Source organism: Hippopotamus amphibius, chromosome 9 (assembly GCF_030028045.1).
Source record: "Hippopotamus amphibius kiboko isolate mHipAmp2 chromosome 9, mHipAmp2.hap2, whole genome shotgun sequence".
NCBI classification, from domain to species: domain Eukaryota; kingdom Metazoa; phylum Chordata; class Mammalia; order Artiodactyla; family Hippopotamidae; genus Hippopotamus; species Hippopotamus amphibius.
In genome coordinates this window covers 133700775-133714043 of record NC_080194.1, presented here as the reverse complement: position 1 = coordinate 133714043, position 13269 = coordinate 133700775, and the positions used below count along the sequence as shown (strand labels likewise).

At 41.0% G+C, this 13269-nt stretch overlaps 1 protein-coding gene across 3 annotated transcripts in view; it reads right to left on the bottom strand.

Annotated features, from left to right (window-relative positions):
• LOC130861487 (RNA polymerase I-specific transcription initiation factor RRN3-like) overlaps nucleotides 1-8498 on the bottom strand; it is a 28762-nt gene extending 20264 nt beyond the window's left edge. The window contains exons 1-8 of one of the 3 annotated variants that reach the window (XM_057750423.1): nucleotides 8389-8474; nucleotides 6874-6928; nucleotides 5994-6050; nucleotides 5708-5801; nucleotides 1249-1338; nucleotides 1007-1136; nucleotides 556-615; nucleotides 151-214 (exon numbers count right to left, since the gene is read on the bottom strand). In XM_057750423.1, coding sequence (XP_057606406.1) covers nucleotides 151-214; nucleotides 556-615; nucleotides 1007-1136; nucleotides 1249-1338; nucleotides 5708-5752 — 389 coding nt within the window. In that variant the 5' untranslated portion in view covers nucleotides 5753-5801; nucleotides 5994-6050; nucleotides 6874-6928; nucleotides 8389-8474. Of the gene's footprint in view, nucleotides 1-150; nucleotides 215-555; nucleotides 616-1006; nucleotides 1137-1248; nucleotides 1339-5707; nucleotides 5802-5993; nucleotides 6051-6873; nucleotides 6980-8388 lie in introns of all 3 variants that reach the window. The other 2 variants (XM_057750422.1, XM_057750424.1) reach the window with 2 other exon arrangements.
• Nucleotides 8499-13269: the final 4771 nt, after the last annotated feature.

Genomic DNA, 13269 nt, shown 5'->3' with positions numbered 1-13269 from the left:
TGTGACGGGATATCAAGAGGATACAAAAAACATGCAGCATACAACTTCAGTTTTGATGCTATGAACACTTTCTGACTTTCTACTGACCGATCATAATTTTCTTGAGACTTAAACACAACAATGCAAAATAAACAACCAAAGTATACTCACGATGGGACATATCTTGCTATTATTTGTAAGGCTCTGTGACACGTGTCAAAATTTGCAGGAAGATCTACAAGGTGAAAAGGGAGAGTATGAACATCAAGATAAAACCAAAAACTGAAAAATTATCTCAAGTCTAAAAATGCCTGCTAACCAAAACTGAATCATCTGTCAGCAAAACAATAATCTCAAGATTTCTCTCCGTGACTATCAATGAAGACTATAAATACTGCCATGAAGGGCCACTGATTGCACATTAACAATAAATACAACAAAAAGATTCCATCAAAGGCTGCCTTTTGCTGCGGGCCACCTGTGAGAACAAGCCCTGGAGGTGCCAGGCCTCTGGTGCTGGGCAGCACTCGCTGAGATGCAGGAGGCAGTCTTCGCGGCTGTCCCCTTCATACTTACTATCATCCTCATCCTCAGAGTCCGAAACAGCTATGTCACCTTCCTTAATGACCACGCGGGCTTTCAAGGAAAAAAGAAAATATGTTATTCTTCTAACATTGATCTAAACAATCAAGAGCTACACAAAAAGCCGTTTTTCCACTGTCCAAACTTAATACAATAAAATTTACAGTGGGGGCAGGAGGTTTAAGTAGCCAAAAATCCCTGAGCTCCAAGACTTCATCAGAAGCTCACTAAAGCAAATTACAATTCATAAAAATCACAGCAACAAATGAATCTAGACACTTCCACAGAGGTCATTATAGGGAAAAGACATGTACCAGAACTGCTGCCAAGTAAGTATTCTGGAATCTCCCATGGTGGCATAATCCCCAAAATATGGTGGGAAGGTAGCATTTTAACAGATATTAGAAAAAAGAAAAATCAAAGCAAGCAAAGAGCAACCACTTACGAGGTACAAAATGAGATGCAATCATGCTGAGACATGGTCTAAGGAAGACAGTCTGTGCTGATACCAGATTACCGAGGAAAGCTAAATACTCCTCTACCACTGTCTGACTTCTATTCAACCACTGCAATCTCTAGAGGTGGGAGGGAGAGAAAGACAAAAGAAACATTTTACCGATACAATACGTACGATTTTCAAAGTACTGAATTACATAAAACAGTCAATGAAACAAATGGTGAACTTACCAACAGAATATTAATAAGCTGCTCAAAGTCTTTTGTCAGGTACATGATAGAGGAACGGAACTCCAGCAGCCAGTTAATGATCTGGTCATCCTTAAGTTAAACAAAGAAAAGTACTTTCAAACTCACAAATCCTCTGAAATAACAGAGAAGTGATATCTATCTGGCATTGATCATCTATCAACAATATTTACATTAGGGGGAAAAAGTCACAAACTTGGACTTAAGCCAAAATTGGGATGAAAATTTCTTAATTTGTTTCAACATGGAAAAATATGTTACAATAAATTTTCCTTTTTTTTTTTTTAAAGTAATATAGTAACTGATATACCAGGAGAAGAATTAAATGCAATACTTAATTCTTACCACTTCTGTTTGCCCTAGAAAAGTAAGAACATCTCAAATGTTCACACCTGGGACTTTTTTAAAATGAAGAATTGTAAGATTCAAACATTCTAGGACCACAAGGACCAATAGGTACCTCTACCCCCTTTATACTCATGCTGCCCTGCAAGCATGTTGACAACATTCAGTCTAAGCTGATTAAACTAGAGTCATCAAAATGTAACTTTTTCTTAACCCAACCTGCAAATGGGTTTAAATGAATTAAAATGTGTTCTATACAAATGATGGTTCCACTACTCCATTAAATATTTTTCAGAAAATAAAATTACTATTCATAATACTTTCAGTAACATGGGAAAACCTGCTAAATACAAAAAAGAAGCCATGTAAAGAATAAGATATCAGTTACATTTAATAAAGATATTTTTTGTACTCATGCATATACACAACATACACAAGAAAAATTTAAGGCCCCTAATTTTGGGGAATTTCCTAGTGGTCCAGTAGCTAAGATTCTGCACTTTCACTGCTGAAGGCACAGATTCAATCCCTGGTGGAGAAACTAAGATCCTGCAAGCCGTGCATCGCAGTCAAAAAAGGAAAAAGCAGGGGGCGGGGGGGGGTGCTAATTTTTGAAAGAAAATGGTTAATGCTGATTAAGACTCAGCAGGGGAAAGAGCCATATAAAGACACAAAAGTAATACAGTGTTGTACCTTCAGCAACAAACTACAAACAGTGTTGAACCTGCAGTGATAAGCTATTAACAGACAGGGCTGGACCTACATCAACGGACTACTTATAGGAAGTGTTGTTTATTGAGAACACACCACGTGCCAGGCACGGTGCTCAACACTGTACGTGCACACCTCTTCCTAATCCTAACCTTTTCCTAATGCAAATGGACTAGTTATTCCCATTTTACAGCTGAGGAAACTGAGGCTAAGAAAGTTTAATAAGCAATTTTCCCAACCAAACCAGTAAAAAACTAGGTTCAAACCTGTCCGCCCAGATCAACGCTCTGCCCACTTTCCCACCATGCCCTGCCCCACATGGAGGAGCCCTCCACCTTCTCCTCACTGGTTGGTTCACTCAACCAGTGAGTGCTTCCCCTGCATTATCTATGTGACAAACCTCAGTGACACTGACTATATACTGATGAAACCCTAAGTAACCTGGCAGTAAAATAAAGTAAGAGGCAACTCATTTGCACCACAGTAACTTCATAATGTCCACAATCATTAAGGATAACAAGGCCTGAAGCAGAGAAGACAAGCTAAGTTACACACAAATAAAAATAAGTTAGCTCTATCCTGTCACTTTTCCACTAAAACAAGTGCAACAAAAGTATAAGGACATTTAAACTGCTCCACTTTTTAAAGTAAACCAGTGAGAAACTTTGGCGCTGTAGCACCGAACTATTATTAGAAGCAAATTATTTTAACACTCCTATGAACCAACGTAAGACAAATCTGATGTGATTCTTGGTATGTCAAAGTCCCAAGGAGATGTACGGATATAAAATACAGTAGAGGGCTTCCTAGGTGGCGCAGTGGTTGAGAATTCGCCTGCCAATGCAGGGGACACAGGTTCAAGCCCTGCTCCAGGAAGATCCCACATGCCGCGGAGCAACTAAGCCCGTGCACCACAACTATTGAGGCTGTGCTTTAGAGCCCGTGAGCCACAACTATTAAGCCCATGTGCTGCAACTACTGAAGCCCACACGCCTAGAGCCCGTGCTCCGCAACAAGAGAAGCCACGGCAATGAGGAGCCCGCACACCACAACGAAGAGTAGCCCCCACTCACTGCAACTAAAAAGAAAGCCTGCGCACAGCAAAAAAGACCCAACACAGCCAATAAAATAAATAAATTAATTAATTAAAAAAAAAAATACAGTAGAATACAAAGAATGTGGTTCTCTGTACCCACAGAAGAAGGCACAGGTCAGAGACAGCTTTAAAGAGGAAGTGATGCTTCCACTGTCTTTAAATAGAGTGAGCATTCTCGGGTGCTCTGTACCTTACACAGGTAAAAGCATGGCTTCAGTATGGCTGGAATACATGGTGAGCAAGCAGGCCAACAGAAAAATCTGGGGAGCAAAGAGGGGCCAGACAAATCACTGAGGTCCTTGTGAGCCAGATTTATATCAATAATTATAGATAGAAAGATCTGCTGGCGGTGTGGGACATGGACTGAATGAACAACCACGTGCTCAGACAGAACCTGGGAAAGTTCATTACTGAAGATGACATTTCAGTTGGATCTCAAAGAGTAGGAGTTTTATGATCACAGTAATAATAATAAAAAACACTAATATAAGACTAACTATGTGCAAGGCACTATTATAAGACTTTAACATATATTAACTTATTTAATCCTTACAATCATTCCATGAGATAGGTACTATCTTTGGTTCCCATTTTATATCTGGGGACACTGAGGGATTAAAATGCAATAATTTGCCCTTAGTCACAAAGCTAGTAAGGGAGGGAGGCTCTGTAACCAGAGCCCATGCTCAAACAGGTAGCAAACAAAGTGGATACAGAGGGCGTCTTACAGCCAGAAAGAAAAGGCACATGCAGAGGCATAAAGATGAAAAGAAGTGGCAAATTCAAGAAATAAAGCATCTAGTGAGACTCAACACTGAAAATTTTGTTGCAGGCCATGCTAAAAAGCTGGTCCTTTATTTTTTCAGTGGGCATGAAGTAGGGCAATGGCATGTTTAGAATGTGCTTCTGAGATGACTTGGGCTGCACTGTTGAGGATAAATTGGCCGGGGGCAGGGTATGTGAGATAGAGATAAGCAATCAGTCATTTAAGCACATAAAGAAGGTTGCAGAAGTGGGTTTGGGAGAGAGAGAATGCTAAATTCAGGGCGCCTGTAACACCTGTGGGCTGGCCATTAAGAAACAAGTCTGCACAAAAGTATAATTCAACTATGCTTTGAAAAAAGTAAATTAAATTTTTAAGAAAGAAAGAAAAGGAAAGGAAAGGAAAAAAAGAGAGAGAGGTGTGGAGACCACAAGAGCAATCGAGGTATAGATGCAAATCCGGAAGTTATCAGGACACAGATAAATTTCAGAGCCATGAGGGCATAAGGAGATCTGTAAAGTGAGGAGGAATCTGTAAAGTGAGGAAAGGGTTAAGTTTGGAAATCCAATCAATACCAAATGTAAGAACCTGTCAAGAGAATGATTAGAGACAACTGATAAGAGGAGAAGATCAAAGAAACTAAAGGAAAGGGTTTTTCTGTTTTGTTCTGTTTTTTCATTTTATTTTGTTCTTTTGGCCCTCGCTGCAGCACATAAGATCTTAGTTTCCTGACCAGGGATCGAACCCATACCCCCTGCACTGGAAGCTTGGAGTCTTAACCATTGGACCGCCAGGGAAGTCCTAAAGGAAAGGTTTTAAGAAATGGGTAGTCAACTGTATAAATTGCTACAAGGAATTACTATGGGGCTTGGGGAAAAAAAAGTCCACTGCAATCAGCATATAAGAAAATCATCAGTAACCTCTGTCATAGTAAATATAGCAGTGGACTTAACAGTGGATTTAAACAAGAATGAGAAGTGAGAAAATGCACACCACCAACAGGAATGACAACTAGCGATTACAAAGTCCTCTGAGTCAGAGGCTGTTCTAAGTGCTTCTTGTATATTAACTCATTGGATTCTCTTAACACCTCTACGTTTTAAGAACTTCCCTTATTTCTCTGGTTCTACAAGGAGGAAAACAGAGGCAGAGAAGTTAAACAACATGGCCAAGGTCACACACGGGGAAACAAAGGAGTTGGGATTTTTAGCCCAGGCAATCTGACTACCACTGCCCACTGTAAAAGACTACTCTTTCCAAAACTGGGCAATAAAGAAACAAAAGGGAAGTAACATTTACTGAGTTGTTACTACATGACAAGTATATATCTTGAACCATTTCCAAAATTACTGAAAGAGTAGTAGCTTGAAAAACAAGTCACTGTTTGTTGGTTTTTTGTTTTGTTGTTTTAGCAATGGAGAGACATGAGAGTTGCACGCAGCATAGAAGAAAGGTTCTAAAAAGGAAAAATTAAAGCAGGGTTTCTCACCCTCAGGGCGACTGGCATTTGGGGCCAGGTCACTCACTGTTGTGAAGGGCTGCCGTGTGTGCTGTAGGACGGTCAGCAGCATCCCTAACTTCCACTCACTAGATGCCAGTAGTGCTCTTCCCTTCTCCCGGCTGTGACAATCAAAAATGTCCCCAGTTCAACACCAAATTCCCTTGGGGGCAAAAGTGCCCCTGGCTGAGAACCATTAAAGAAGGATCATAGAGAGAACAAGTTCTAGAGAATGGAATAGGACCAAAAGCACAAACTGATGTCTCTGCAAAGTGGCAACAACTGTGCTAATAATCAAACACAAAGTTAATTACCTTTATCTCTGGATCTGACAGCTGGTTCTTCAACAACTCAAAGTCATTTGTTTCCCCCTTAACAAGAAAGGGAAAAAAAAATGAATTTTTCCTTGCTTGGGTTTCTGGTTAAAGACCAACAGCTGGACTTTTAACTGTATATCAATAAAAGTTCTAAAAATATATATATACATATATATATATATCAAAAAAAAAAAGAACACTGTAACATTCACACAACAGTTGTGGATTACAAAATCCTGACTACAAAAATTAAAAACTCACATTAGTGCAGCTGGGGGCCTGGAAAAAAGAAAATGACGACAGGCCATTCTTATTTAGGTACACTGGTGTATACTTGTGTACTGACGTTTGAACATGAGTCAATACACTATGACACTACCCACTCACATATATGGATATAAATGCAGGTTCCATACAGAAACAGACAGTGATGCACATTTCCCACCATTACTGAGATACAGCAGAATCACTTCAAAACTAACACAAAAACAAAGCCAGGAAAAAAAAAGCTCCATTAACAGAGCTAGTTTGCTGTCCCAAAGCAATGCTTAAGGAACTCCTCTGATCTATTCATTTTTTATCCTACCACTCGCTAAAAATTTTAAAAGCTACTAGGTAAATAAAGCATTTGAAGATGTGAAACCTAAACAAAGGGGTTACTACTTTAATTCTGAGCTGACAGCACCATGCTGTTGTCGCTCTATTGTTAAATTCATTTGATTTCAACACTGATATCTAAAATCCACTTTGTTTACTGGTCTTTACTATAATAGCTGTAATTGAGTTCTGACCAGCAAAAATCAAACCTCAATATATCAATTATATTTCAATAAAGCTGGGATGAAACACCACTAAACCTTACATTATCACGTCTTACCTTTTTGTACTTGAGCAACACTTCTGTCACAGTTCCACCAAACCGAACAGTTTTTCTTGGGGGAGAATTGAAGAAATCATTCTCTAATGCAAGCATATCTGAAAGCCTATAGAATCAAGATTATCAAGCCATTAACTGCACGGCAGGGAACAATAAAATTTATAACATTTACTGAACCAACATCATTCAGTGGGACTACTGGTAAAGCCTCCTAACTGGCCTCCTTCCTTCCACTTGAATCCCCCAACAATCCATTCTTCACTTAGTGACCTAATGACCTTTCAAAAACTTAAGACAGATCATGCTACTCTACTCTCCTGCTTCAATTCTCCAAAGGTTTCCTACTTCACTTAGAATAAGTTACCCAGGGAATTCCCTGGCAGTCCAGTGGTTAGAACTCGGTGCTCTCACTGCCAGGGGCGCAGATTCGATCCCTGGTCTGGGAACTAAGATCCCGCAAAGCCACGCAGCACGGTCAAAAAAAAAAAAAAAAAAAAAGAATAAAATATCCAAGCTCTTTATCGTGGTCTTCAAGATCCTACATTAATCTGGCCCCTGCCTACCTCTCTGACCTCACCTCCAGCGACTTACTGTACTGCAGCCAGGGTCCTTTCTGTTCTTCAAACTTGCCAAGCAGATTCCCATTTTACTTACTATTCCTGCTGTTAGAAATGCTATTCCCCAGATTTGTACATGCTCGGGCCCTTGTCTTCATTCAAGTTGAAGCTCAAATGTCAGAGACCTTCCCCATCAGAAATCTAAAGCACCCATCCTCTTCCTCCCCGCCTTCCATCACCATGTTTTATTTCTTCACAGCAGTTACCACTCTCTGAAATTGTCCTTTATTTTATTTACTGTCTTTCCCTCCTCAGACTGTAAGCTTTGTTGAGAGCAGGGACACTGTCTCTTTTGATAAACTCTCCCCCACGTCTAACAGCAAAAGTAGGTACTTAAAAAATATTATGAATGACATTATGCCAACTGTTCCACAAAGTTTGCTTCTTTTAAACACAACATGCCGCTAAGGACTCTCAAAGTTAAACCCCAAAGTGTTTTATGGGGGTTAAGGGCTTTAAGAGTTGAGCTAGAAACAAACAAACGTGTGTCAAAACAAATTTCAAAAAAAAACTTAAGACTCAATTTGCCATCAGTGGCAGCATTTGGCTAATAATCCAAACAGCCTAGGGACCTCTTTCCAAATCTAGTCGAAGAAGCAGGAGGGAAGACTAACGGAGCAGAATGTAGTGCCCAGGCCTGGGATGCTATGAAAGAGCCCAATGGGGAGAAAGGGGGACTCTGGAACAGAGAACAGGCTCATTTTTCCAGTCCTTCTCCCACTTTTATTACCCATCTAAGGGACATGGGCTCACTCTTGAGGACCCGAAGTGACCCTCTCTCCTCTGCTCCCACCCCACTCCATTAGCTCTGTCCCAGACCCTTCAGCTCCGCTCCCCTAATCCCGGTCCCGGGCTTTGGTCCCAGACGCGCAGAAGGAAGCGTCCTGAGTTTTCTTACCCGGTCCTTGACGCGCCCAGCGTCTTGACCGCAGCGGCCGAAGCGGCCGCATCTCCGGGCAATCGCGTGTGCAGTAGCGGTGCCGCCATCTGGCCGGACACACGCGACGGCTGCAGCTTGCGCCGGAAATCGTATTCTTTCTAGAGCCGCCTCCGTCCCGGAAAACGCGCGTGCGAGCGACAGCCTTCAGCCAATCAGGAACCCCACCTAGGGAGAGCTGAGTGACCTCCGCGGGCTAGAGCGCCGCCAAGGCGCGCTCCTTCGCGCCCTGCATCAGGCCCCTCTTTCCGTTTGGAGGACTTTCTCCGCCCAGCGAGGTGCAGCGCTTGAGCGCGCCTCTGGTACTGGCAGCGGAGAGATGCGTAGGATGATTCCGTCCAGCCCTGAGAGTCCCAGAGAATGGGCGCGGACACCGGCAGGTGCTAAACGGTGTCTGGTTATGTCGAGTATTAACTTTTTGGAGTCAAAGCCTCCCTCAATCAAACTGAAGAACCCGACGCCCTGTGATTAATCCAAACCCGCAGAGAGAGAGGGTGGGTGGGGGTTTCAAAAAGTCGGATTTTGACCTAGGAACCTGCTTCTCCGTACCTTCTACGCTAGTCTCACTCGAGCTAATCTTACTCTCCTGGAAACAGGCTTGACGAAACGACTTACCCAAAAATCTCAGAACTGTGATGATGCTGGGATGAGAAATCAAAGAGTGAGAGACGACAATTTCCAAAAGGCATTAGCCCTTAAACTTAAAATTTTAAAGGAGGTACGGAGTAGGCCAGACCAATGAAGCAGGGAAGGGTCTTCCAAGCATAGGGAACCACAGATACCAAGGTAGGGTGGGTGGGAAGGAGGCAGAGAGAAAGAGGTAGTGCCCCTCCCCTCAGTTTCTAAGAAGGGAAAATGCTGCAACCTTTGGAAACTGTATAGCAAAAGGACATAAACCAGCTACAGCAACTGGTTAAATATAAACCACTGTTCTGTTTTTGCCACAGTGTAAAATCAATAACTGTCTTTCTCCTGTCTCCATTGGAGACACCATTTCTTCCCTTACTGCTTGAGAGTTCCTGCTGAATGCTGGACGGAAATCATCATTGTCCCCAAAACAGAGTAAATTGCGTCCTAGCTCACAGAGATGTTCAAGGCAGCTGTTTAAGTGGGATTCTCTGCCTCTCCACCCCCAAAGTAGAGCTGAAAAAAAAAATCACAATTCTGTGCACTCTCAGCCGGTAGAAGTTTAACTCTGTACTGTCAAGCAATTTGACAATTACTTTACTCTTTCATTTTTAGAAAGTCTGACATGAACCAAAAAATATATCAATATGTTAACGTAGGACTTCCCTGGTGGCACAGTGGTTAAGAATCCACCTGCCAATGCAGAGGATACAGGTTCAAGCCCTGGTCCAGGAAGATCCCACATGCGCAGAGCTGCTGAGCCCGTGTACCACAACTACTGAGCCCACGTGCCACAACTACTGAAACCCTCACGCCTAGAGCCCATGCTCCACAACAAGAGAAACCACGGCAATGAGAAGCCCTTGCACCACAACAAATAGTAGCCCCTGCTTGCCTCAACTGGAGAAACCCTGCACGCAACAATAAAGACCCAACGCAGGCAAAAATAAATAAGTTAATTTTTAAAAATATGTTAATGTAAGTTATAAAACATGGTAAAGTGAACACCTATGAATGTACACCCAAGCTATAAAACAACCTGTATTATTGACCCTTCGCCATCCCACCTTCTCCCTGCTTCCTCTCAAGGTAATCACTATCCTGATTTTTTTTAAATTTCATTTCAACTTTTTGTTATGCAATAACCATACATGTTCCCAGGCAATATACTATTTATTTTCACTTGTCTTTCAATGATAAAATTACTTCCATGCTGTATTATACTGTTGCTTCTTTTCAATAACAGGCTTCTAGGACCCATCCCTGTCATATGTAACTGTGTTTTCTCTGCCATATAGCATTCCATTATATGAATATACCATGATTTATAAATCCATTTTCTTATCTCCTACATTTAGATTTTTCCTTTCCCTGCTCACTCCCACTGTTATGTACATTGCTATGAATATTCTTATAATAGTTTCCTGAATCATATATGCAAGAATTTTCCTAGGGTAGAGTTGCTGGCTTGGAGGGTATATAAGACACAGTCAAAGAGCTTTCGGTGGGAATTTGGGATTAGCAGATGCAAACTGGTATGTATAGAATGGATAAACAACAAGGTCCTACTATATAGCACAGGGAATTATATTCAATATCCTGTGATAAACCATAATGGAAAAGACTATGAAAAAGAATATATATATGTATGTGTATATATGCATGTGTATATAAATGTATAACTGAGTCACTTTGCTGTAGGGCAGTAACACAACATTGTAAATCAACTATACTTCAATTAAAAAAAATAAATAAATAAAAGAAAAGGAAGCTTTCCAAAGTGGTTGTGCCAATATATACTCCCAGCAATACCTTGCGCTTAAGCTTGAGCACAACTCTTATTTTCACAAAGCAAAGTTAAGGAAAGGCTTCTATGTTAAAATTTTTTTCAATGAAACCTGAGCACAATACAAGAAAAATCCTAAAACTGAATAGCATAACCTACTATTAGAGTTCTTTGGTCATGTTTCCTCATTGGAGATCCTCTACTCACTGTGTCCCATGGGCCAACTCAGCTGGCCAGGATAAAAGCCGCCTTTATCCAATCTTGCCTTCTCCAGACTCTGATCTCTTTTTGTCTCCAACTCTAATAAATAATAATAAAGACCCCTCCTTCTCCAACACAACAACAAGCAAACAAGCATTAACACGCTCGTGTAAAGATGCAGCCTTGGGACTTCCCTGGTGGCGCAGTGGTTAAGAATCCACCTGCCAATGCAGGAGAGATGGGTTCGAGCCCTGGTCCGGGAAGATCCCACATGCCATGGAGCAACTAAGCCCATGTGCCACAGCTACTGAGCCCGTGTGTCACAACTACTGAGCCCTGTGAGCCTATAGCCCCTGCTCTGCAACAAGAGAAGCCACTGCACTGAGAAGCCCTCGCACCACAAGGAAGCGTAGTCCCCGCTCACTGCAGCTAGACAAAGCCCGCACGCAGCAACGAAGACCCAACGCAGCCAATTAATTAATTAATTAATTAATTAAAAAGAAAGATGCAGCCTTGCCCACAATATAGTCATCCTTTTACATCACTGTGCATTACAGTTGTCCATAATTGTTCTGAGCTTCTCCACTCCAGAATGAAACTTTGACATTCATATACCCAGAAGACCCATTAAACTGTTTTTCAAAAGAGCAGTCTCCCCCTAGAGATGAATTTTACAGTCATCCCTAGTTCTCTTGGTTAAAGCCTCTTGGCTTGAAAGTAAGAGAAACTATCTCAAGCTAGTTTAAGCAGAAAAGGAGAATTTGTTTTAAGGATACAGGATATCTTAAAGCACCAGAAAAGAATTTCTCACTGGCCAAATTAGAGTCAGGTGCCCTCCTCCAACCCAGTCTTGAGAGGTGAGGTCATATTGTACCAAATGGCTTCCAATGAATCTTTGCTGTAGATGGAAGCGTCACTATTAATGCTCCAGAAATGTTTTTCGAATGACTGGATGGCAGGGACGATTCAAATGAACAATCCCTAAATAGCAAAGCCAATAATAGACAGCCCATTGTTCCTTTCCCCTTTCCAAAAAGAGTCAACAATTATTTTATGAATCACTTCTCTTTATAAAAACTCCATTCCTAGGACTTCCCTGGTGGTCCAGTGGTAAAGAACCTGCCTTCCTATGCAGTGGACATGGGTTCAATCTCAGGTCAGGGAACTAAGATTCCCACATGCCACAGGGCAACTAAACCCATACGCCACAACTACTGAGCTCACACACCTCAACTAGCGAAGCCTGCACTGCAATGAAAGATCCTACATGCCTCAACGAAGATCCTGTGTGCTGCAGCTAAGACCTGACACAGCCCAAATAAATAAATAACTTTTTTATTAATTAAATAAATAACTTTTTAAAGCCATTCCATTTTAAAAAATAATAATAAATGTAGCTTATTTATTATTTATTTTTTATTTTTATTTTTGGCTGTGTTGGGTCTTTGTTGCTGTGCACAGGTTTTGTCTAGTTGTGGCGAGCGGGGGCTACTCTTCATTGCAGTGTGCAGGCTTCCCATTGCGGTGGCTTCTCTTGTTGCAGAGCACAGGCTCCAGGTGCATGGGCTTCAGTAGTTGTGGCATGTGGGCTCAGTAGTTAAAAATGCCATTCCATAATGCAAAATCTCAACTGTGTATCTTTAATATATAGTTAATGTATATTAATTATTAATATATTTACTAATTAATGTATCATATATTTACACAAAGTATAAGTAATTATAGATAATAAAAATACATATAAATTTATATGTAATACATAAGTAGATATAATTATATACAATATAATTAATGTATTTAATATATTATCAAATAATAATATAAATACACCCAAGACCATTGACTTAGAGCCTTCCTTGTCCCAGAGAAGTATAAAGCAGAGTTTCTCAACCTTAGCACTATTGTTATCTTTGTCCAGATGATGCTTTACGAGGAGAGGAGACTGTCCTGTGCATTGTAGGATGTTTAGCAGTATCTCTGGTTTCCACCCACTAGGTGACAGTAGCATTCCCCTCCTCTGCATTGTGACAAGCAGAAGTCTCCAGACATTGCCAAATGCCCCCGAGAGACAATATTTTCAAATTTAAGAACCACTGATAGAAAGCATGGCCTTAGTGAACTTTTAGTCCAATTGAAGACACAAAACATATGAAACAACTTGAGAACAAAAAGGTAAAACAATATACAAAATTAGATTGTAAACAGTCATAAAATTTTCATTTTTGCTT